Source organism: Filicampus tigris, chromosome 7 (assembly GCF_054856515.1).
Source record: "Filicampus tigris isolate MCC_2025a chromosome 7, RoL_Ftig_1.0, whole genome shotgun sequence".
Classification (NCBI taxonomy): Eukaryota; Metazoa; Chordata; class Actinopteri; order Syngnathiformes; family Syngnathidae; genus Filicampus; species Filicampus tigris.
The window spans coordinates 27,770,001-27,796,945 of record NC_141223.1 but is presented as its reverse complement, the minus strand read 5'-3'; the positions used below and the strand labels follow the sequence as shown (position 1 = coordinate 27,796,945).

General features: G+C 41.2%; 1 protein-coding gene across 23 annotated transcripts in view; it reads left to right on the top strand.

Moving 5' to 3' along the window:
* brip1 (BRCA1 interacting helicase 1) overlaps positions 1 to 26,945 on the top strand; it is a 302,307-nt gene that overhangs the window by 149,425 nt on the left and 125,937 nt on the right. For 15 of the 23 annotated variants that reach the window (XM_086034839.1, XM_086034842.1, XM_086034837.1 and 12 more), the window contains exon 18: positions 17,326 to 17,403. The exons of 2 other annotated variants lie outside the window; for them this stretch is intronic. In XM_086034839.1, coding sequence (XP_085890965.1) covers positions 17,326 to 17,403 — 78 coding nt within the window. Of the gene's footprint in view, positions 1 to 3,194; positions 4,583 to 7,366; positions 8,237 to 17,325; positions 17,404 to 17,473; positions 18,063 to 26,945 lie in introns of those variants that run through there. 6 more of the 23 variants (XM_086034830.1, XM_086034829.1, XM_086034831.1 and 3 more) reach the window with 5 other exon arrangements.

The window sequence follows — 26,945 nt, the reverse complement described above, 5'->3', positions numbered from 1 at the left end:
GTTTCGGTAATGACAATATGATGTTTATTTTTGAATAAAGTAAGTTTTGCATAATATAATACCTAATACATATGTCATACATAGGATCTCTCTGATGTTAACAATATTCTATTTCATATTTTATCTTAAGCAGTCACTGATAGTGTAGTGGTACACACGCCTGAGTTGTGTGCGGGCAGCGTGGGATTGATTCCCACTCAGTGACGGTGTCTGTGTGTGCCCTGCGACTGGCTGGTGACCAGTTTGGGGTGTAGTCTGCCTTCGCTTGTTGACGGCTGGGATAGGCTCCAGCACCTCCTCGCGACCCTGTATAGGATAAGCGGTATGGAAGATGACATGACATGACATGTTAACTTAATTTGAAGGGAAAAACACCAAAATGCCCAAAAGCCTAGCAGAGACAGAGTCCAGGCGAAGGGTTAGAATGACCCAGTGAAATCCAAAGAATATTTGATAAAGGAAAAGAGAAAGAAATAAGTGATGGAAGGAAGAAGGAAAGCTGAAGTCTACCAATGAATTATCCAGCAGAGAGCAAATGAAAGTCAGAAGAGCATGGAGGAAAAGATAAGACCACCGGATGTCTCTCAAAAAACAGAGAGAGAGGGAACATACATACAGGGAAATGTATGTTACAAAAATGTTTTGTAATGGAAGGTGAAACCACAGTTTTTCAATGATGAAGAGCCCTGTGATGGACAGGTGAGCGGTCCAGCGTGTACCCTGCTTTTGCCCTAACTCAGCTGAGATCAACTCCATCCCCCTGCAACCCTGCTTTGTGCTGACAAAGCAGTAGAAAATGGAAAAAATAATGTTTCATTAGTTATAATACACGTTAAAAGTGAAAATGTAGCAAAACTAGTTAAGTGATTACAATGCTACCCTCACACAATTATTACTGCAACAGCAGCAACAATATGGTCGCTACTGAAATGTTGTAGTCACTACCGAAAAAAAATGTTTTAACAAAAATAAAAAGTATTGAATTATCAACCAACAATTTTTGATAATAATTGTTTAAGGGTATGTTTGTTTTAATTAATGATGACTTTTGAAGTCAATATGATCAACTGTCTACATTTTACAATGAAAAATAGCATATACATTTTGATTTATTTCGGAAAAACTAATATTAAATTCTGTAAACACTCTTAACCAATGGCAGGAATGCTTTTTCATGTTGAGAGAAAAAAACGTGAGGTACAGGAGAAATAATGTCGGCGGCGATATGGAACTACTGTACTTCAACAGAAACTCCAGCGAGTACAACAGCTAAGTGCAAAATTAGCGGTGCGAAAGTTGCAAGAGGTGGAACTAAAGTGGCCAGGTTCAATACATCAAACCTGATAAAACATTTGAGGACGAAACATGTGAACAAGCACCAAGAGCTTGCGGCGGCGGCGGCGGCAGCGAGCATGAACAAGGGGGATGGACCGCAACAACAAACCCTGCTCAATTTTGGATTTTGGAGTTGAACTTGTTGGATTTTTCTACTGCTTGTTTTTGGTTTTGAAAGTAGATTTCGGAGCAGAAGGGTCACTAATACTCACAACAAACCTTTATAATAATGTCCTATAGCTTTTGTAATTAATCCGACACAATCCCTCTCAAAGATACCTTGTGTATATTATTTCTTATTTTTTCCTGTTTCACAAAGGTTTTTAAGTCTGACCAAGCCATGATAGCAATGGTTTTACATCCAAGTGAGTATGCAGTTCTTTAGAATTACAAGAAAAAAATGCTCTTATATATGTTTTTTTTTTGTTTTTTTGTTTTTTCCAAAGGTCTGGTATCGGAACAGCATCTGCCAATACCGCACAGCTGGGTATTGGAATCGGTATCGGGGCCAAAAAATGGCATCTGAACAACACTAATTATCGCTCTATTCAATAACTTCCCCGATCTAGCCTTTTTAATAAAATGTTTAATGAATAGCGCCAGTGCCAACTATGGTCCTCAACATTGTCATTTCTTGCACAGAGGAGGGAAGAGAGGACTTGGCCCTGGTCATGAATTGTGCGTTCTAAGAACAGCTAAGATAAGAGTGTTCTTTTTTCTTTTTTTTTTTTTTTTTTCTTTTTTTTGCTCATAATGTCAGCAGTTTTAGAAATGTAGAAAAACAGCAGGCACAATGTAGACATGTTTTTGCGCGAATGTTAATTAAACAGTGATTTAATGTTAATATGGGTAATACGTCATTTTGATGTGACTGCTTTTATTTTTTTTCATGAGTTTTTAATTTTAATTTTTATAGCAATATATACCTGGGCCACACAAGTGGAAATGCAATATATTGCTTTTTAAAAAAGAAGACTTTGAGTTCATATTTAGATATGAGTTAGTATGTTGGTGTGGCTCTTGTCAACCCTTTGGGTTTTTTTATATGGTAGCTTCAGCTGATTTAGCACAGTTCTCTAAGAGCAGCGCCCAATCTTTTTTGCATAAACAGACCGCTTTCACATATTGACATATTTTGACAGACCATTGAAGCTGCGGCGCAACGAGACGCAGCTGGCCGTCTTGTTGGCAGCATCCTTGTGTTTGCACGGGGGCACCACAGGGAACTGTTTGACTCCCTTCCTGTTCACCCTCTACACTTCGGACTTCAACTACAACACCCCTACCTGTCACCTGCTGTAGTTCTCTGATGACTCTGCGATTGTCGGCCTCATCCGGCGCAACGAGACGCAGCTGGCCGTCTTGTTGGCAGCATCCTTGTGTTTGCACGGGGGCACCACAGGGAACTGTTTGACTCCCTTCCTGTTCACCCTCTACACTTCGGACTTCAACTACAACACCCCTACCTGTCACCTGCTGTAGTTCTCTGATGACTCTGCGATTGTCGGCCTCATCACAGGTGGAGATGATTGGGAGTACAGAGAACTTACTCAGGGTTTTGTGGACTGGTGCCAGCAGAACCGCCAATGCGGGGAAATCCAAAGAAATGGTGGTGGATTTCTGTAGGCGACATCACTCTGCACCTGCACCAGTGAATATCCGGGGAACAGATGTTGAGAGAGTCTCAACTTAAAAGTACCTGGGTGTTCATCTGAAAAATAAACTGGACTGGAGCGACAACATAGACGCTCTCTATAGGAAGAGTCAGAGCAGACTCTTCCTACTCAGGAGACTGAGGTCTTTTGGGGTTCAGGAAACACTCCTTTTATGACACTGTGGTTTCATCGGTCATTTTCCAGGGAGCGGTCACCTGGGCAGGCGGCGTCTCGGCCCGGGACAAGAAGCGGCTGGACAAAACTGGTCATGAGGGGCAGCTCTGTCCTGGGCTGCTCCCTCGACTCTGTGGACTCAGTGGGGGGCAGGAGGATGATGGCCAAGCTGTCATCAATGCTGGACAACCCGGCCCACCGCCTCCAGGGCACCCTAAAGCACTCCACAGCTCCTTCAGTGACAGACTGTTACACCCTCGCTGTGCAAAGGAGAGATTCCGCCGCTCCTTCTTGCCTGCTACTGTCAGACTCTTTAACAAGAACATTGTGAAGTCTCTACAAACTGGCGGACATTAGTGCAATTGTGCAGTCCTGCACTTGAGCTTATATCGTGCAATACTCAACATTCCCCACTACTGTTAGTCTACTTTTATTTTTATCCAATGTTCTTCCTTTATATTACTGCAGCACTGCAGCACTGTCACTTATTTAGAGTATTTTTCCTCTGTACTATGTACAGTAAAATGAGTGTTTCTTCATACTTTATATGTAGATGTATGTTCGTGTGTATATACATGTGTATATACACATAGTTACTGCGTATATTTACATAGGTTTGATTCTGAAAGTTTACCGTTAACGAAATGAAACAAGGAGAACAAAATACTTAGTGAGAACAAGAGATAACGTCTAGAAAATTCAATACCTGACAATAGTCAGGAGCAAGGAGAGGAATAATCCGACAAGGAACAAACAACATGGCAGTCTTTTATACATGGCTACAATGCGTTGCAGGTGTGCTGCTAGAGGGAACCGCCCACCACTCCAGCTGGAAAAAAACACCAAACAGAACAGGATCATGACAGCCACAATGACAACTTCAAAATAAAAGCCTCTCAAGTAATACTGTACATAGATGCCTTAGTAGTCTTTTATTCTTAAGGATCAATCATTATGGCTGCTAATTTGGATTTGACTTTTCGAGTGGCTGCAATATGCTTGGAACGTAATGCGTGCTGAGGCAATCGAATCTGGCACACACATGACTATTTTCAGTACGCATGCACACTTGCGCTCATGTGTCTTGTAAATAGCACTTTTCATACATTAAAAATACAAGTGCTTTGCCGAGAAAAAAGCAGTCAATGGGAAAAAAAAAAGTCAAATCATTGATTCAATGTTTTACACTTTGCAACTGTATAGTAATACCATATTTCTCGTTAGCTCAGTACTTCTCAATTATTTTCTATCAGGCCCCTCTAGGAATAAGAAAACATTTCACCCTACAACACAGCTTTCTTCCGTGACTTTAAATATTATCATTTGTCTATAAAATTGTTAGTACAACGCTCGATAATATTGTATCCTTATTAACACAAAAGAAAACTAAGAAATAAAGAAATACTGTATATTGACAACAAAGAATAACTTTGTGAGGTCCAAAATGTGGGTAGACCTCGTGTGGCCGGTCATCAGATGTAAAAAGAAATTCAGGCAGAGACAATGTACAATTTTATACCACTGCAGCGGGGGGAGAGAGAAGGGAGGAACACAGAGTGCGTGTGTTCTCGGCTCCACTGTTGCTCTTCCCCCCCCCCCCTCCCAGCCGCGGCTGGCTTTTATCTAGTACCTGTACGCGTCATAGGTGGGAGGGCCTTAGACTGATACAGCAAAAGATGTATAGACAGTGAATAATGAAGAATGTTTCTGAGAAATGCACAAAATATATATAGAACATTCTTAAGCAACTTCACATTTCCCCCCTGTTGTGAATTTCGAAGAACATCAATGAATACCATCCAAAGGTTTCTGGTAAACACATCATAATGAAAACACAACAATCGGTCCATCACCAGGATGGGGCGAAAACCCCTACCCCTATTTGTAGCGTATATATTGTAGAGGAAATTCCCCACCTCCCCCCTCCCATGAGGGCGAGAACCTTCTTGGTCTGGTGATAGACAAAACATGAAGTTAAAGAAAAATCTCAGTGATCACATGAGAACATCATCAGCATCATCATCATCCTTAATATCATCATCATCATTGAGGTTTATCAAATTATAATGATACATTTGGGCGACAAGGAGCCTACTGACTGCTCTCTTGGACAATGGGATAATGCAAGTTGAACAGATAATGCAAAGAAGAATAAAAATGATTATACTGATCAAAAAGGGACTAATGATTTTCAATAGAACTTGAGACCATGTACCTGTGTACAACCAATCAAGCCAATTAGGTAGCTTCTCATGATCAGCTGCCATTGTGTCTTTCAAATTCTTCATAGTGTGGAGTGCGTCAACAATGGTTTCATTGTGATCAGGTATGTAAGTACAACAGTGTTCTCTTATCATGGCACAAACACCACCCTGAGGAGCTAAGGCTAGGTCAACAGCCATGCGTGTTTGGAGAGCCATAAGGCGTGTGGCTGACAGGGTGTTGTGAAGATTAGTGACGACATCAAATGTGGCATTTACAAAGGTCTGGAATCTGTAATCAATGGTTTCAACACGTAAAGTGAGCAAACCTACTCCGAACCCTGGGAACATTGCCATGCCGATCCTGCTTCCTGTAGACCAATACCTGTGCTCTTGTGGGACATTGCTGCCTCCCCAATCATCATATGGCTCAAAGTCAACATATCTCTTAGTTCTGCGATGTAACGGGTGTGCTGTGACTATGTAGGTGTGATCTGAGACTGTTACTGGTGTGCAAACTGTGGTTGTATTTTCAGGTAACTTGGTGTATGCCTTCCAACCACACATCCACCACACTCCGTCAAGAGCTGTGTGGTGTGCTGGTTGTGCATTAACTGTAACATTACAATGTTTGATGTCGATGGGTGTGATAGGTTTTCCACCTGAACTGGTGACGTTGACACACATTGGGAAACAATATTTGTCGTCTTCAATGTTGTTGCAATGGTGGAGATGTGCTTTGTCAAGTGTGACTTTAAAACCCGTAGCTGTTGCTTTGGTAACAACTAACAGTGGTTTGTGTGTCTGATTTACAGATGGTATGAGTGTCTCCCGCAATGCAGTGTTAGCTTCTTCGTAGGACAATGGTGTGGCATACAATGCTAGTTGGTTGGCTGAATGAGGTAAAAGGGAACAAACATAACATCCTGCTTTCCCTTGTGAATGGGCAGTGTGATTAGCATACTGCCACCATGTGTTGGATGCCAGTGGATGTGAATATCCTTCATCTTCTATCTGGTCATCCCAATGCTTAAAAATGGATGGAGTTTGATTATCATCTCGTGTTTGAACGATGTGTATTGGTAGAGCTGCCACAGGGTTACCTCCAGTACTTTGAGGTTCTGCTTCAGAATTCAATATACAGTACTGGAATGGATGCATGGTTGCATATGTGCCAAACCATGGCATTAACGCCATTTGCAAACAACCTTCTGTGGATGTGTTTACTTTCATTTGCAAATGTGTGGTGTTATTTGTGAAGTTCAACACTTCCTTTCGGTAAGCCTGGGCTAAGGATGTTAGCCTCCAATTAACTGTTCGTCCTGTGACGTGAAACACCGAATCCCACCCCTCCTGATACCCATTTTAAGTCCATTTGTCAGGTGGGGTGCCTGCATACCACTCGTAAGTACTGTGACGTGTCCCTAGCACATATCTGTTGCCTCCCATTTTTTCACATTCTGTACACAGTGATCTCAAACCATTCAAAGGGATATCCAGCGTTGCTTCCCCTTTGGCTCGTGGGATGCATGCTGTGTATGGCCGGTCTTCCATTACTGTGCTGGGCCATGTTGGGCATTGGCGTCGTGACGTCTCTGGGCCCCAGATCTGTTTTTTAATGCTGGGTGTAGTGTCAGCGTTTGTGAGGTGGACCATTCCTAGTCCAAGGACGATGACAGCTCCATAGAGCCACAGCCAGGCCATGTTTGTAGGTGTGGCGCAAGAGTTCAACTGACCCTAAGAGTCCAATTAACCCTATTTCAGTTCGGTGACCTTTTTGCAATGGCTCTGGTGAATCCAAGTGTCTCTCTCAGCGATCTTTATTGCAGTAGGGGTGGTGAGTAGGACTATGAAGGGGCCGTCCCAGCGTGGGCTTGACCAGGTTTTCCTTTTCACCACTTTCACCAGAAGTAGGTCACCAGGGGTCAGCGTCTCCTGCACAGAAGAATCAGACACAACAGGCAGATCATTTGTTCTCACAATTTCTTTTTCTCTGAACAGGTTGCAGAGCCACTTGGTGAGTGGGTCTGCTTCTCCTACTGTGTCTGAGCATGGCTGGCCCTCCCAGAGTGGGAGGTGGAATGGTCTACCGTGTACTGCTTCAAATGGTGTGATGCCAGTGGAAGTGGGTGTGATTCTCATGTATGTCTTTACTAAGGCTAAACAATCTGGCCATGGTTTGCCTGTTTCTTCCATAGTCTTTCTTAATCTCAGCTTTACTGTCGCATTAGTTCTTTCTACCAAACCTGCACTTTGTGGGTGATATGCACAGTGATGTTTTAATACAATACCTAGGTGACTGGCCATGTGATCTACAACATCATTAACAAAATGCGTCCCATTATCACTCCACAGGACCTTAGGGATCCCATGGTCTGGAATGATGTGTTTGCAGATGGCCTTTGCCACTGTGAGTGCATTTGCATGTTTGGCTGGAACAACTTCAACCCATTTGGTAAGAGAATCGACTAATACTAAACAGTACTGATACTGACCACTCTTACTTAGCTCAATGAAGTCCATGTGAACTACTTCAAACGGATAACCCCCTACAGGGCACTTCCCTTTTTTTGGTCTGACATTTCCCTGGACATTATGACGACAACACACTATACATGACCTACAAAAAATTTTAAAATAGGTATGTAGTCCTAGTGGTACTGTGAATGCCCTCTCTGCCATAGCCATCATCCCCCCTGTTGACACGTGGGCTTTCCCATGTGTCAATACAGCTACTGCTTGAAACAAATTTCTAGGGATAATTGGTTTGTTGTCTCTATGGTAGAGTCCATCTTGGCTTTTGGTGACATGGAGCTTTGTCCAGGAGCGTTTTTCTTTGTCTGGGGCATGTTCTTGCATGTCTTTTAATACTTCAGTTGGTATTGTGTTAGCTTGTTGATTATCAATGTCCTTCACATGGAGCAGTTTCTTTTGTGTTCCACATGCTGCTTTCTTTGCTGCTTCATCTGCTTTTGCATTTCCTTGTGAAACAGTGTCTTTGGTTTTGGTGTGTGCTTTACATTTGCACACAGCAAGTCGTCTTGGCAGTAGTACAGCTGCTAACAGTTCTGTGAGAAGGTCAGCGTGCTGCACTTGTTTTCCTGTTGATGTTTTCATGCCTCTTCTGGCCCACATTGTTGCAAAAATGTGTAGAGTCGAGTGGGCATATTGGCTGTCAGTGTAAATTGTTACTTCTTTGTCTTTGAACAATTTACAAGCTTCTGTGAGGCCGATGATTTCTGACAGTTCTTCTTTACTGACCAGAATCTTCTTCTCTCATTCTATTAAGTGTTTGCTCGGAGTGAAGGTGGTTTTCCAGTTTAGAGGCAACCTGTAGCTGTCTTCTTTTTGACTTTCAGGTTCCTCCTCAAACAAGTGTTCTCCTAGCCAGTCTTCATACAGTTCTTCTTCAATAGGTTTTGGTCTCTTTTGTTTTGGTTTGGATCTGCAGTCCCTGGCCAAATGTCCTTTCTTTCCACAATTGTAGCAGGCGTCGTCGTAGGAGGCAGATCTTCCTCTTCCTCTTCCTCTGCCTCTCCCCCTGACTGGTCTGTCTTGATAGTACACTGGAGCTGATAGTTGAGGTTGAGTATACACAGTGAATGTCTGTGCTTGCTTTTTCTTTTTCAGAGTTTCAGCATGGATGATCCAACCCATCAGATCGGTGACTGAAGCAGTTTTCCAATTTGGGAAATGTTTTTTGGTGAAGTTTGCTGTCCCCTCCATTATGCCATCCATAATAGCATCAGCCCACTTTTGAGCATTCTCTTCAATGAGGGGGATACCAGCACACACTGCTTTTTTCTCTTCTTCGGTCCATGGCCTATACACTAAGATAGTAGGTTGATGTGGTTGGCCTGTGGTATCATCAATGGTTCCAAATGCTGGGTTAGCTACGGCTACCATGGGATACGTTGGTATAGGCTCCAGCTCAGGCAATGGGGGATATGGAGCTCTTTGATATACAACTACATCAGACTGGGGGGCTTGTTTGTTCTTCTTTGATTTATTGCCAGGGGGCTCTTTACTTTTCCCTCTAGTTGTGACTCTCTCAGTGGGGGGGCCTGTGCTCTGTTGGCCCGTCTCTCCTGGTGGGACTTCATATGCATCCTCTTTGTCCTCAGTCACGTGTGGAGCTGCCCCCTGCTGATTTCCTGAAGCCTTCTGTCTGACTCTGACTCCTGTTTCTTCTGTTTCAACAATCTTCATACGCAAAACTTCCTTTCTAAGCTTCTTCTGCTCTACTTCTCCTTGTCTTTTCTTTCCCTGAGCAATCCATGCATCAATGGCACGGAGTTGGGCTTCAACTCCCGCTGTCTCTTTTCCTTTACTTGCTTTTTCCTTTCTTTTCTTCACTAACTTTCTTTTCACTTCCTCTTTGTTAGGAACATCAGCCAAAACGGGAGAAAATTCTAATTTTATCACCCAACCCACAACATACTTCACATCTCTATTTTCCAACAAAGCTTTTCTCTGGGTTTGCCCCATCTTTAATTCGGCAAACCAAACAATTGGGCAATGCCCTAAACAGTCGAACAAAGCTTTGATCTAACACACACACACACACACACACACACACACCTACACACCCACACACACACACACGCACGCACACACACAGACACACACACACACAGACACAGACAGAGTGCACTTTATTTTATCTATATATAACAGAGCTCTGATTTTACTTATAATCACTCACAAAATTATGATTAAACACGCCTTACAGCACTCAGTCATTATTTTATACTCTTTTAGAAATTTGTAGGTAATTTGTAGGTGATTTGTAGGTGATTTGTAGGTGGTTTGTAGGTGGGTTTGGTCTTTCTCTTTGTGCCACTGTTACGTAGACACCAACGTTTAATTTCCACTACCCAGATACCCGATCCTGTTAAGTGTTATTACCACCAACTAATGTTAGTCGTTATTTTACACTTAAATATAAACCAACTCTAATTCCTTTTTTATGGTTTCTTGGGTTATCTGGATGATAAAATTGCCAGCTGGGCTTTTTCTTTTCCGAGGGCCAACCCCCTGTTGCGCGCCGCCAACCCCCACCTCCTTGCTTTGTAATTCAACCTGATACTGTGCTGTTTTTTTTTCTTTTTTTTTTTTTTCTCCAATTCAAAAACGTGTAGTAGAATGCCCTACCTGATTATCTGATGCCGGCCTGGTTCGTGGGACCCAGTGTCCGGGCGAACCGCCGTGAAGCCGGAGGAGGAGACCCGCCTCGAACAAAGGGAAGCGCTGTCGACAGATTCTCGGTGTCCTCAATCCAGCGTCGGCGGACCGTCCAGATGTGGGTCCCGGGTTTCGGCACCAATTAATGTGAGGTCCAAAATGTGGGTAGACCTCGTGTGGCCGGTCATCAGATGTAAAAAGAAATTCAGGCAGAGACAATGTACAATTTTATACCACTGCAGCGGGGGGAGAGAGAAGGGAGGAACACAGAGTGCGTGTGTTCTCGGCTCCACTGTTGCTCTTTCCCCCCCCCCTCCCAGCCGCGGCTGGCTTTTATCTAGTACCTGTACGCGTCATAGGTGGGAGGGCCTTAGACTGATACAGCAAAAGATGTATAGACAGTGAATAATGAAGAATGTTTCTGAGAAATGCACAAAATATATATAGAACATTCTTAAGCAACTTCACAACTTTAAAAGCAAAGTTGCCCGGGCTCATATGTGTCCCACTTGGCGTTGCACCATGACCCCATGGATATCGGAGGCAGTGCCTCTGGATTAGCAAACCGGGATGGTGGTCCCCCTTTGTAAGAAGAGTGACCGGAGGATGTGTTCTTCAATAGTGTAACTACAGAGGGATCCCACTCCTCAGCCTCCCTGGTTAGGTCTATTCAAGGTTGCTGGAGAGGAGAACCATCGGAAAGTCGAATCTTAGGTTCAGGAGGAGCAGTGTGGTTTTCGTCCCGGCTGTGGAACGGTGTACAGCTGTACACCCTCGGCAGTGTTCTTGTGTGGGAGTTCGTGCAACCAGTCTACATGTGTTTTGTGGACCTGGAGAAGGCGTTCGACTGTGTACGCCGGGTGATGTTGTGGGAGTATGGGGTATCAGACTGGACCCTTGCTTTTACATTGTACTAGCTGCCCCTAGGTTCCATCCTATGAAAACATGGTATTTACTTCCATTGCTATGTGGATTACAGTCCGATCTATGTCCCACTGAGCAAAAAGGATGTGCCATTAAGACCACTTTTGTCCTATCTAGAGGAAAACACTCTCATCACTGAATTTCTTAAATTTCAACGAAAAGGAAAGAGAAGTTATGGTGTTCAGTCCAGGTCAGCACCCTTGTACATTCCACTCTGTTGACCTGGGCCCCCTTATGTCTTATCTCAGTCAACAGTCTTCGACTTGGGTTTTAAATTAGATAGTGATTTTAAATTCGACCAGAAAATCAGTGTTGTTGTTATAGCCAGCTTCTTTCATCTTTTCATTTTATTTCATTTCATGTTTATTCCAATAGGGATGGATACCACAACATAGATCAGGGCTATTCAACTAAATTATTCAGGGGGCAACATTATCAATTATCAATGGGGCCGGACCACCACAGTAGCGATAGCGACATGTTTACAGACCAAGCGCGGAGCAAGGTGCCACTGCGACTCACTCAGGCTTCTCCCTTTTCTCCTCCTGCTTTGAGGGGTAACATTCAGCATGAAAACGTTCTACAATCCCCTCAGTCTCACGTGCAGGAAGAAGAGCTCTGAAGCCGCTTCCTTATTCTTTTTCTACTGTCGGTAGAGAGGCATAGCAGGAAGGAATAAAACCAGTTAAAAACAGTACCAGGGATGCCCACTAGGTTTTTAAGTCTATTTAATAAAATTTGGTGATCTACTGTATCAAAAGCAGCGCTTAGATCCAGTAGCACCAAGACTGTGAGTTTTCTCATGTCTGCAGTATACCTAATATCATTTAAAATCCTTAAAAGAGCAGTCTCAGTACTGTGGTTCATCCTAAAACCAGATTGATATTTCTCTAAAATATTATTTGTGTTTAAGAAGTGATTTAACTGGAGAAATGCCAGTTTTTCTAAAATATTACTTAAAAATGGTAAGTTGGATACAGGTATGTAATTATTAAAAACGCTGGGGTCAGAGTTCCTCTTCTTCAGAAGGGGCTTCACCGCCACCATTTTAAAGGCGGGCGGGGAAGACACCCGTCTGGAGAGAGCAATTGACTATGTTTAAAATGTGTTCCTCAAAAAATCCATAAAATGTCTTAAAGAAATGTGGGAATTGGATCCAAAAGGCAGGTTAGGTTGTTGGATTTACCTGGGAGAAAACTCGACCAAGTGTCCTTGCGTCAACCAGGGCGAAACTTTCCAGTGTTTCCTCAGGTAAATGTGATTGTCCAGGTTTACTGAAACGTATGGTGTGACTGGCTAAAAAAACTGGATCTTATGTTATTGATTTTACTTCTGAAGTGGTCTGCAAAGTCCTCACAGAGAGCGTCTGTTGGTCTCTGTGGGGACTTGTTAAGATCAGAGCTAGTTAAAAGTTCAAAAGTGGAGAAAAGGAATCTGGGGTCGTTTCTATTAACTGTAATGAGGTTTGAGAAATAGGAAATTCTTGTTTTATTCTAGCATTTTAGTTGTTCACATAATATTTCGTGGTGTACTGTAATTTTACTCCTTCTCCACCTTCTTTCTGCACTCCTGCATTTTCTTTTTGAAATTGTCATTGAATTATTTCTCCACGGGGGTACAGTCTTTGCTTTTGTCGTTTTTATTAAAAGTGGAGCTACTGAGTCCAGGGCTCATTTCAGGTTCTGGTTAAAATTGTCAACAATAAGATCACAGGGTGCAGGTAAAATGTTGGCAGGAGTGCACTTTAAAATGTCGATAAAATTTGCAGCCACCTCAGAAGATAGGTCCTCATTGTTCTCATCGGGGCTGCCAGATGGTTAAAACCGGCGATGTTAAAATACACACAGTAATGGTCTGACACAGCCAGGTCAACAACAGAGGACACACCAGCGGTCAGGCCATAGGTAATGACCAAATCTAGGGTGTGTCCTCTGTTGTGAGTCGGCTGTGAGACATGCTGTTTAAAAGGTTTAAAAATTCTCTGGACAGCGGGTCCGAGATATCATTGACGTGTACATTAAAATCGCCTGTTATTGAAATTCTGTTATAAGTAGAATATAAAATGGATACGAATTCTGAAAACTCTAACAAAAAAGGGGGAGTGATGGGCAGGTCTATAAACGGTAACGCAGAGTATAGGGGGGCTGCTAAAAACAAAGGCATGATGTTCGAATGATATATAGCTGTTAAAAATGATCTCGTTTGAGAAAAGAGTATCATTAAAAATTGATGCAGTCCCACCCCCTCTTTTCCCATCCCTGGTAGAAAATAAAAAGTAAAAATTCGGTGGGCAAGCCTCGGTGAGAGCAACTGGGGCATCTGTACCTAGCCATGTGTCAGATAAAAGAATACCTTATAAATTGTTGTCTAAAATCAGGTCATTAATGATAAAAGTTTTGTTTGTAAGGGAGCGCACGTACAGCACGGCCAGGTTAATTTTTGTGCTGGATGTGCGCTCACGGTGGCACGGAATAGAATAGTTAAAATAAACAAGATTTCCATTACTAAGACCTCGTTTTTTGTGTGTGCGAGGAGGGAAGCGTCTGCCAGTGATAGTTTGGATGGGGAAGCTGACCGGTGGTGGTGATGCTAATGAGGGCCTGCAGGGTGAGCCGGTGAGTAGGGTGGTGGTGTGAGCAGCTGAGATTGGTCTGTCGGTGGCTGTAGTAAAATTGTTATTGTGGTGTGAGGAAGCGGGAACAGGTGCTGGGTGATTAGTAGTCATCGAGAGTCAGCTGGGAGTGGAGTTATTGACGGCATGGTGGATGTTAGCAGCTAAAATAGAGCAGTCTAAAGAATTAGGATGCACACCGTCCGGCTGATAAAACGACCGACGATTTCAGAATAAGTTAAAATTGTCAATAAAAGCTAAATGAAGGTGGGCACAAGTGCATAGTAATAGCCATGTGTTAAGGCTGAAAAGGCGGCTGAAGCGCTCAACTCCGCACGACAGCGTTGGCAAAATGCCGCTCACCCAAACCGACAACCCACAGGTGCTTAGGAGGGCAAAGAGGGCATGGAAGTCTGTCTTTGTCAGATCTGATGTATTGTTTAATTCGTCCCGACGTGAACAATGAGCCGGGTTATGGATGGTGGAACAGAGTGAAGAACGCCGGGCAGGATGTCAACTATGTCCATGACTTTGGCTCCGGGAAAACAGCCGGTGATACTGCCGGGATAGTGAGTGCGTCTAATGGTGCTGTCGCCGATTATGACGGTGGTTGGTGGGTGATGTGAAGAGGGAACGCCAGGAGACTCACCACCGTGGGAAGATTCCCGCTGAGGCCGAGCGGCGGCCGAGGACGACACCGGTGAGTGTCGCCGATGATGTCGGCGATGCCGGTCACTCGTGTACCGGGACACTGCATCCCGCGGTAGCCCGACGTGCGAGCGGTCAGCCGGACCACAGGCGGACCCGCCTGTCATGGGGTTTCCGACCGAGATCATCACCGTGGGCGGCGAGGAATCCGAGGGAGCCCCTGGGACCACAGCCCCAGCGTCGGACGTAGCAGCAGGTGTGCCTGACTGCCGGAGTGCAGTGATGGGAGCGGGGGACTCGTTCGCCAGGGCAGCAAACCGATTCCCCAGGACCAGCTGTGGGCGGTGGGGTGTCTCCCGGCCATTGTTGCCACGGGACACCACTTCGACCCAGCTTGGACCGTGAAGCGGCATCAAGCAGGATGACCCCGGGCAGGCAATCGGATCCCACCTCACCGTGTCCGAAGATCCTGCCGCCTCAGCCGTCATTGTCGCCATCAGGATCCCACTAACACGCCTCTTCATGACCATGGTGGAGAGCTCGGGGAAACAGGTCATGAAACAGGTGATGACCGACACCTTTTCCTGGAGTTCATCTGATAGACGGCGAACAGCCTCCCGCAGGTCAGAGATTTGCCTTTTCCAGCATCGTTTTCTCTTTGTCGCTGTCGTCTGTCGTCGCTATCCCGTGAGTCCATACTCAGTTTACTATATTCCAAAAAATAAAAAACAAGATAAAATAGTCTCAAAAAAGTAAAAACGCACTACGTAGGTTAGGTCAACACCAAGGGAAAAAGTGCAAGAGTGCAAGGTCTAAAATCGTTTCCGTGGTGCACCACCAACTCCACGGTATTATTACAGCGCCTCCTACCTTCCCAGGCGGTGTGTAATATAAGAATGTCTGTGTTTTTCTTTTTGACAATCTTCCGCGGGCTGGACAAACATGCTTGGTGGGACTCATATGGCTCCCAAGCCGCCAGTTGAGTAGTCCTGACATAGATGAATGAAAAAGCATCAATGAAAATCTCCAATGCACAGCATTACAGTATCATAGCTAATGCTAATTTTGAATGCCCGTCCCTAGAAGGGCTTTTAAACGATCAGAAAAAACAGCTTTTAAGACATTCTCTTTTCACATTAGAAAATAAACCGTTTTTAAAACAGAGGGACACAACCGCGCAACACCGCCCACCCTCTCTCCTCCAAACACACACACTATATATGAGTACAGGCCTGATGTTCAATCAACCATTTTGTGAGTTTAACTTTAACACATTTATAATTTTTTATTGATTTCACATTAAAGAATAGCTCATTCCATATCTTAACTCACCTGACTGTAAAAGATGTCTGGACAAAGGAGATTTTTCAGTCGGGTATTTAGGCAGCTTAGGCAGCTGGCTAAGGTGAAGCCCTTCCTTTCTCAACAGCACTTAGAGACAGTAATCCATGCCTTTGTTACATCTCGGCTAGATTACTGTAATGCCCTTTATTTTGGAATCGGTCAGTCCTTCCTCAAGCGTCTCCAGGTGGTCCAAAATGCTGCTGCTCGCCTCCCAACTGTAGCTCATAAGAGGGAGCAATAACCCCGATTCTGGCCTCCCTTTACTGGCTCCCAGTACATGTTAGAGTTCATTTTAAGATACTTGTACTTGTACTTTTTTCAAATATTTAAATGGCCTTTCTGAACTCCTTCACCCCTACGCACCTGCCTGGTGCCTCAGGTCTGCGGACCAGATGCTACTGGAGATGCCGAAGACTAAGCTGAGCCTCAGAGGGGATCAACCCTTTTCTGTTGTCAGTCCTTCTCTTTGGAGCCCCCTCTCTGTTCACTTCTAAAACTTGTTTGAAGACACATTTTTATTCTTTGGCTTTCGACCTAACATGAGACTGACACTGTTCTGCTTTCTGGTGACTGCTGTATATACTGTTTGTGTTACCATCATTCATTTGTGTTTTACATGTTTACTTTTTTTTTTTTTACATGTAAAGTTCTTTGTTACAGCTGCAGCTGCTGTGAATTGTGCTACATAAAGTTGTATTGTGTGTTCTACATAAATGAAAATCTGTTTTCTGAGGTTGATTTATAGTTGACATTACAAGAAGTTTTCCAAATAATCCATGGACAAGTCTTTCATCATTACATGTAAAGTGACATGTTTGCACTGTGCTTCAGTGAGCGCTTGTTGTTTGGGGTCAGCTGTGGTTGGGGGTTGGGTGCCATGAGATCAATTGACTGGTTCATTACTCATTACTGTAAGGTATTTTGTTTTCCTGAGTGGGACTGGAACAGATGTTGGACTGTTGCTTTTAATTAAATCCCCTTGAGCGTTTTGAGTTTTATCGAGCGTATGACCATATTTATTTCATTCATTGTTTAAAAAATGACATGACAGTATTGTTTCTGTGCAAACTAGGGTAATTTCATTTTGGGATGAGATTCTGCTGTGTATTTACTTAATTTCCACTTCTGTCTTCACATTTAGTATCCATCCATCCATTATCCAAACCGCTTATTCTCATTTAGTATGTTGTATAAAAATATATCAATGTGATTGTCATTGGTGAAAATACTAACTTTGGTTTCCTTGTAGAATGGCAGAGGATGACACCAGTTTCAGTGCCATTTTTACATCCGCCAGCTGACAGTCTGAACCTCAATTTGACCTCAGGTAATTGTTTAAAAAAGACGTTGAAAAACAAGACAGGATTTGAAAACCTTTCATTTTTCTGTCTTTGTAGAGAAACAACAAATTCTCTTTCTGCAGAAGAACATAGATAATTCTTTCCTTGAATCATCAGCTGCACTTAGATCCAGTGAATTTGAAATGGGAAAATCGACAACACTAACAACCCATTCAAACACAGATAGTGAAGTGACTCCTAAAGACAATCAAGATGAAAACGAAGATGACGAGTCTGTCTTTTTTACCCCTGAACTTTTTACAGTGGAAGCAGGGGAAAACAGTGCCTGTAAAGAAACTGAGATCGATTCAGCATCCCTGATAAATTTTGGAGCAGAGTGTCAAGCCTTTAATCCGCAGAATCTTTTTGGATCTGAGCTCACCAAAGATTCTACCTTTGATGAAAAGAGCATGGTTTCAGTTGACACAGACAAGATAGAATTACCAGGCGGGGAAGGGACAAAAGTTGGAGGACAGCACGTGAGAAACAACATCAGGCTGTCAAGATCCAGACAGAGAGCTCACCTCTCTCCAACAGATTCCAAATGTCAACAAATAAGTACTTATGCAAATGCATCTTAATTTTTTTTTTTTGCATGTCATTCTAAACTGTTTCAAGACACAATAAAGTAAAAATTTAACATTCATCAGTACTTTGTTAATACGCATTTCTTATAAGCCTCCAGCTCGTGCATGACAGTCGTCCCCAGCCTACACTGTAAAAAATTATTTTGAAGAGTGGTAAATATAACCCATGAAAATCATGTCAGATTTTCCTGATTATTTATGCAGTAAAGGAATTATAATTGTGGGCCTTCACACGTTATTCTACACCATTCACCTTTATTTTTATTTTTGTTTTTATTCTATTTTATTCCTCACACTTTTTTGGCGTGCTTCTTTTTCCACAGTTTTCACCCGATTCTCGCCATTCCAACTTTAATGGATTCCAAAAATTCATTGCTTCCGGGGGTCCATTTTTTTCCACCCCTAACATTTACGGTTCTCCCAAAATTCTCAGTTTTTCACCCCATAAACCCCATTCATTTCCAATGGGACATTCAACACTTCCCCATCTGCTGCACTGGATCGATTCCCGCTTATTCCACAAATTTTCATGGAGGTCATTCAACTTCATTCAGCTCATTCAACTCACATTACACATCACACACAATTCCTACTTCCCCAAAATTCTAATTATTCAATCTTAAAAAAATAATTGAAAAAATTCCCATTCATTCTGAAAGGCATATTCAACACTTGACATTTAAACCATTTCAATTTCAAATTCACATCATTCTGCTCATTCAACTCACATTCCACATGACCCACAATTCCTACTTCCCAAAAATTCAAATTATTCAACCTTTAAACGCATTAAAAAAATTCCCAGTGGCACATTCACAACATTCAGCTCATTCAACTCACAGTTCCACATTGGAGGCAGCATTCTCCAGAAATTGCATTCTCTAGTATAACATACTATACTACATATAAGAACACTACCGTATTTTCTGGACTATAAGCCACGACCTTTTTCCTAGGTTTTGAACCATGTGGCTTATAGTCCGGTACGGGTATTCTGTTAATTTTTCTTCCACCTAGGGGCGGTCTAACCAGAATTACAATACAGTACAATACAATTGCCATGAACAAGATGTGACTGCAGTTGGAGGAGTTCAACAGGTGAGGGTGCTATGCACTAGGTTATGAATTAGGTGGTATGCGGGAGTTAACTGACAAACTGGAGTGGCAGCGGCACGTTAAAAGCTGTGTATTTGTCGATTCAAAAACATGTTAAAATGCAAGAAATTCGTGGGGCTTAGGATAGAATTTAAAGGATAAATTAGACAGTGGAGCCAGAGACTGATATATTGCAAAAATAGACATTAGAAATGATATCGATCCCAACAGAATTGCCCAAACTGAGTGGAGCTATGAACAGGACCTACTTCCTCCTTTGTGTGCCCCGGATATTTTCGAGTGCCTTGTGTGTAGTTTGAGTGCCTACACTTCAGAGCAATTTAAACATTATAAATCTTTCGCCTCACGTGCAATTTACAAATGGGTAGGTGCAGGACCTGCAGACGATGGTGGCGAACAATAACGATCCGTCACTCGGACTAAGGTACATCCTGTGTTTTTGCTTGCTAATAGTCCACTTAAGCTACACAAATGAACGTACTTATTTCCTTTTTAACAGTGTATGTGATCGTTAATCATTCCTTCTTACCTTTTACCTCACTCACTGAGTGCGTATGTGAGGAAGAGAGAAAGCAAAAGGATTCTAAACTTTATTTTTAACTTACCGCCATGAAAATGTACGGAGCATACTCTTGCCCGAGATGGAAGGTTGTTTATGGTGAAATGTTTTTCATCTTACAGCCGATAACCAAGCCATCCTAATAAATTTTTACATGTGCAAAATGAGGGTTCTCTCGGTCTTCCGCCAAACAGAAAACTCAGTCTGTTGTCAAATGTTCTTTCTTTGCGATCATGGGTGACATTGCTGCACCCTCTAACACAGCAACTATTCACCATGTTTATATATTTTGGCCGTCTAAATAGAGCGAGAAACACAGCGAGTTGGTCTTGCGTACAGTAGTCATGTCGCCTCCAGTGCGCTTCCAACATGCTACCCCGGTAGCGACGTCAGCGATGACGTGCCATGCACGGGCCCTATTTTTCAACATAGATAGGTGCGGCTTATACAAAGGTGCGCCTTATCGTCTGGAAAATATGGTGCTTATTTTATATCAGTAACAAGTAGTGTTGTCAAAAGTAGCGATACTTTGAGTATCGGTACTTACACGCCATATCTGAATACAATACTAATATGTCATGGTATCGTTACTATAGTTCACGTGCGCAGCGTCCACCACACACACTCTGCAAGCAGCGCAGCCTATCCGGCACGGCAGTGATAAACGAACATCTAAAGAGGAAGCATATAGTGGCTGCTGCCCAATTTAATTTAGGCTACCGTGTGCGTCTGATGGAACACCGCACGCATGTCCTGTTGTGGTATGCTAACATATTGTTGTGTCTAATGTGAATTATGAAGGCATTAGTCAGCAAACTTCCGTTGATTAAAAACCAAAATACAGTTGTTGTATACGAACGGTTGACATCAAACAGCAAGAGGACATGCGCAACCTCATAGTCACTCGCAACTACGCACAGTGTTGTGTTTATAAACTCGGACATCTCAGCACTCAAAGTAACACAACATGACCTATACAACACAAGCCCTTAACGGCAACACCTAACAATAAAAGACATAACATACCTAGATTGTTACAATATATTAATTTATAGTGCTAAAAAATTATGTTCCTCCCAATAATGTTTTTTTTTTTTTCCATTTCAGGTGCATACCGCATTTTGAATGTGTAGATCAAATTATGCATACAAGAGAAGTAAAACAAAACGTTTTGGATTAAGGTTAAATAAAAACAAAATTATAAATCAATTCAAGTGTAGATTTTTTTTGTAGTTTTAGTTTTCCTCACTCAATTCTACTACATTAAAATAGGGTGGTGCCCAGAAAAAAGTAAATTGTGTTTCCATTTTTTCTTCTATTTGTTGGCAGTTTCATAGTATTAGTGCAACTCAGCATAGTGTATAGTTTTTGGTTTCATTTTAAAATGCACTAAACATTTACAGCTAAAAAATTTAAGGCCACAGTATGCCTTCAATTTTAATTACTCCATCATTATAAACATGTCAGCAATGCTGGTACGAGCTGCAAAGTTTAATACAATTTGAATGGACTATCATCATACTATCACGTACAAATGAATAATGAAGAACACTAGAGCTGCAAGCAGCTATAAAGGGCCCCCGCAGCCCTGGCAACGTTGGGGTACTGGCATGTTGGGATAGTCGCGCATTGGAATATTTTGAAAATGTAGTACATCAGATTGAAAGCAATTTTGATCAAATATGAGTTCTGTAAAAGACCAAAAATTTGTCAAAATATGGAAGTAAATTCAAAATGGCGGACTTCCTTTTCGGTTTAGCATATGGTAACCAAGAGGCTTTTTTTTTTAGGTCTCTGTCTGTTACATATGCTACCACATTTTTGTAGAGCTAGGTGAAACGTACAACCAGGGCTGCTTTTTTCAAACATTCTAGGGGGCGGTAGCAAGCCATCTTTAAAAGATTACGCAGTTAAAAAAATTAATATTAATTAATTTACCAGGCCTAATATATGTGCAAAGTTTCATCAGTTTTCGTGCATGTTTACGCTGTCAAAATCGGCATTGTTTTTAGCAAATTGGGCGTTACCTCGGCAACAGCTTTTTGGGAAAAATCACCAAATTCGTATTTTAACATCAAGAAGGCCTAACCACTGTTACGTGCAAATATGAAGTTTATCTGGTTGACCAGCCATGAGAAAGACATAAAGAATCAAACATGTACTTCCTTCAGCCAATGGATGGTGCTACCACTATGATGAAAAATTATTTCGGAGATGTCTTCAGGCTTGGACTCTAGTTAAATGTGAGAAAACTTTAGAAAATATTATTTGAGTCGAGTTCAAGGAAGTTTTGTATTCAAAGTGACTTCAAAATTTAAAGTAAATTCAAAATGGCGGACTTCCTGATAAGTTTGGCATATGGCTCCAAGAGACTTTTCGGTAGGCTTTGACCTGTTACAACCACATTTTCATAGATCTAGGTGAAACGTACAACTGGGGCTGATATTTTAAGATTTTGTAGGGGGCGCTAGCGAGCCATATATTTTACAAATTACACAATAATATAATAAAATATTGCTAACTTTACCAGGCCTGAAAGGTGTGCAAAGTTTCATGAGATTTCGTGTATATTTAGAAAATCAAAATCAGCGTTATATTGATGAACTGCCCTTGCCATGCTGACAGCTTTTCATGAAAAATCACAAACTTCGTATTTTAACTTCAGGAAGGACAACAGACTCTTCTATTATGAGGTTGACCTAGTTAACCTCCGAGGAGCCAGTAGGTGGCGCTACCATTACAATGAAAAATGTACGGAGGATTCTTCAGGCTTCGACTATTATCAAATGTCATTTTTTTTAGAAGAAATTATCATGTGGCTCAAGTTCCAGCACCTACCGTAGTTTCCGGGCTATAAGCCGCACTGTCTCCATTTTTAGAACATTTTGGAAAAAACTTAAATAAGCCGCACCCACTCCATTTTTTAGAACATTTTGGAAAAAACTTAAATAAGCTGCACCTTTATACAAACCGCACCTATCTATGTTGAAAACTTTTATATAAACTGCATTTACAGAACAATTATGAACTGTAAATGTACATGAATGTACCTGAGCACATTCTTTCCTAACAGTGCCTTTTAACACTGCAGCAACATTGCTGATTAAAACAGAAGAGAACCAAGAGAAAATAAACAGTACTTATCTTCATTTCACTGCCGACTGCCGCTCCAGTTTGTCAGCTAATGTCCACCAGACTCCCACCATCTGCTGTTCTACTACATTCTACATACGCACCTGTCTTGTTTTATGTTAATAAAGTCAGCCAATCTAACACACGACGTGCTGAATCAACAATAGCATTTCACATCGAAACAACAGAACAGACGTAACATCAACCAATCGCATTCATGTGCACTTCAGACACCTCTAGGAAAACATTACATTACATTACAGCACCTAATGCAATAACCTAGTCTATGGCGCCCTCGCCTGTTGAACTCCTCCACCTGCAGTCACATCCAGTTAATGGGGAATGTGTTGTATTGAATTGTATTGTCATTCCGGTTGGAGCGCCCCGAGCGGTGGAAGAACAATTCCACAGAATAGCCGCAACGGACTATAAGTCGCATGGCTCAAAATCTAGGAAAAAAGTCGCGGCTTATAGTCCAGAAAATACGGTATTGTTCTCAGAGCAAATTCTTACTTTACACTTCATTCAAAATAGCGGACTTCCTGTTTAGCATTTGGCTCCAAGAGACGTTTTTGTAGGCCATGTAAGGTTACATGTACCACCAAATTTTCTATGGGTTCTAGCAAGCCATTTTTTTACAAATTGCACAAAAAAATGAAAAAATATTGATGATTTCGCCAGGCCTGATGTCTGTGCAAAGTTGCATGAGATTTCGTACATGTTCAGTCCCTCAAAATGAGCGTTGTTTTTTTGGGCGAACAATTTTGGCCAAATTGGGGTACTTGCAAGTCGTGGTACTTCCAAATCGGGGTACTTGCACATAGGACAATGAGCATAAAAATTGCCGGTGTTTATGCCTGGTTTGATGTATGTCCAAAGGTGCATGAGCTTTTGCCTAGGTTTAGATCGTCAAAAACAGCGTAATTTGTCTTTGCAAATGGCTCATCACCACGGCAACAGCGTGCAACGTAATATAAAACTTGCAATAACCTTTAGTCTTTAGCATGTTTAGGCGAACCACATAACGTTTGTAGAGAATCGGATAAAATCTCTAGGAGTTTGTTAAAATATGACCTCTATAAAAAGGCCATAAATGTCGGCCTGTTCCAAAATTAAGTAAAAATGGCGGACTTACTGTAAGATTTATCCTTTGGCTATAGGATACTTTTTTGTCGGTCTTGGGCTGTTACAGATATCTCCAAATTGTCAAAGACCTAGATAAAATGTAGAACCGTGAATGCTTCCTTGAATATGTGTAGGGAGATCTATCGAGACATTTTTTTTAAACAAGCACATGAAATCTCTACAGTTTTTATTTTTATTCCATGTCTGATGTGTGTGTAAAATCTTCACGAATTTTCGCACAGGTTTAGACACTCAAAAACGGCATTATTTTCTTCATAATCCTTGCATTGCCGTGGCAACAGCGTGCGATGAAATTAAAATATTTCAATACATTTTCATCATAAACATATTTAGATGAACCACAAGAAGTTTGGAAACAGTTGGATGAATTCTGTAGGAGGAGTACGTTCAAATATCACCTCTATAAAAGGCAAAACTTGGCGCAAAATTTCAAATAAAGTCAAAATGTGGGACTTCCTGTTAATTTTGCACATGACACTAAAAAAATTGTTTAAAATCTTGGTCTGTTACATATGCCTTCCAGTTTTTACAGCTCTACGTGGAACCGGGAACGCTTGGTAAACAATTACGTGCCGCTGTCGAGCTTTTTTCAGGAAAAAAGCACAAAAAAATCTCTCAATTATTTATTGTCCTGGAAGGTCTGATGTGTGTGCAAAGTTTCAGGAGGTTTCGCCAAGGTTTAGTCCCTCCAAAACAGCATCAGTTTTCATGATATACAGCACATTGCCACTACAACGTCGTACAACTAAGGAAAAAGATTTCAATAACTTTTCATCTTAAACATCTTTAGATGAAGCATACAAAGTTTGAAGACGATCGGATAAAGCAGGAGTTCGTTAAAATATCACCACTATGAAAATCCAAAAAAGTTGCGACAATTCCAGAGTAAATTTAAAATGGTTGTCCTGTTAGGTTTAGCACATGGCTACTAAAGATGTTTTTGTAGGTCTTAGGCTGTTACATATACCAGCAAATTTTCAAAGATGTACGTGAAATGTACAACCCAGAATCCTTCGTGAAGCAGGAATTATGAAACGCAAAGTTTGATGTTCAGCCCCCGTCATATTGTGTTTCGAAAACATAAAATATTTTTCCCTATTGTTGTCCCACGTGTTGAGATGGCACAACCCAAATTTGAAGTCAATCGCTGTCATTTCGCTGTTCGGGCCCTAATTATATTAATAATAATAATAATTTCAACAAAAACAATAGGGTACTTGCATTTTACGCTAATCTAGAATCCAATAGCGACCTTGTGGCGGTCGCTTGCTCGGGCCCTAATAATAATTTCTACAAAGACAATAGCAACCGTCACTGATCAGGCCCTAATAATGTTAAATATCAATTAATTAATTAATTTGTATGTCACCACATAGGTCAGCTGAAAGGACGGACGGGCCTATAATCTTAAAAATATATAACATTTTTATGCTCTGATACAGGATAAGATAACCTTTAGTTGTCCCATAATGTAGAAATTGGCATAGTTTCACCAGCAATAGTGGAAACAGGAAATTGGAAAATCAATGCAAAAAGAAGACATTTATAGATAAAGTACATTACACTAATTAGAAAGCAAAATTTTGTCTGGATTAAGATGTTTAATCCAATCTATAAACAATGTTATTTTTGTTTGCAAGCCAGTGCTGAGTTTAAATTAAACTGATTTAATGGACTAGCTTTCTTTACTACAGTTAAAAACAGAATCGTTCAAATCTAATTCATGCATAGGATACTGATATTTTATACGATGGCACACTGAAATCTGGAATATAATTTGATTCACGCTGGAACCGCATGCTCCATTACAATGTTGATGCAATAATTACATTACAATAACAAATATTGAAGCCATTACTTATTAACAATTATGATCATAGATTTTTTATTACATTGTGCAATTGAACAGTAATTGTTATAGTTTGGTATCTCTGGTAATGAATAGTTTGTTTCTTCATTGAAAATCTTTACAATAAGTATAATTTGTAATAAGTGGTGAATAATTTTGAATGCAATTATACATGATAATAATAATAATAATAATAATAATATGGTTCACGTGAGTACCACTACAATTAATCAAAACTAAGTATGGATCATAAAATTCATAAAATTATTACTATGTCCTGATTGCATGGTGCATTATGAGCTTCAAAACATGTAGGGTTATTGATCTGCCAAAGAAAGTAAGTTTGATAACTTTTACATTAAATGTACATCCTTGGAGGAAAAAAAATGTAATAAAATGTCTACATTAAAGTAAAAAAAAAAAAAAAAAAGTCAAATTTAGAATATTCAAATAGTATCTCCCTGTATGAAGATTTGTATTCCTGGAATCAAATAATTACTTTTTTTTGCCACCATACCAAAAGGTAATGAAATTGATTTCTTTAAGCGTATTTAACTTGATGAGCAATGCTTGATCGGATAATCTGGCCTTCAGCAATCTGTCTACTGGAGCAGCTGTTAGAACTTGGCTTGAGTCATAGCTTTGGAGCTACTTCGAAAATAAACCCAGATTTATTTCAGAGGGTCAGTAGAATTAGACACCTAATCTGCCTGTGTGGTTTAATAAGTATACTAATCTTGATATGGACATTCCTTGTTTGGTCTTATCTTCGTGCGCTTACAACATTAGGCAGTTAATGCTCTAAGTTATTGTGGTATTTGCCAGCTGACTGTCTTTTAGGTTTAACTGTGATAGGGGCTTATTAAAGGACCGTTAAGTATTTAACTATAATGGAACCCAAATTTTCAATTTTATATTAAAAGATACATTTGAAGTTGTGTGCATACCACTGTTTTCATTCATTTGATAGTTGTACATTCATTCAGTTATCAATTGTTTTATATTTAAATAAATGATACATACATGGTATTATCAGCATACATCACTTTGTGCAGCATAATGCTATTCAGTAGTTGTAGAAGAAACTTATGTTGCAGTAGACCCACTGCAGATAGTTTTAATGTGATCAAATAAGGAAAT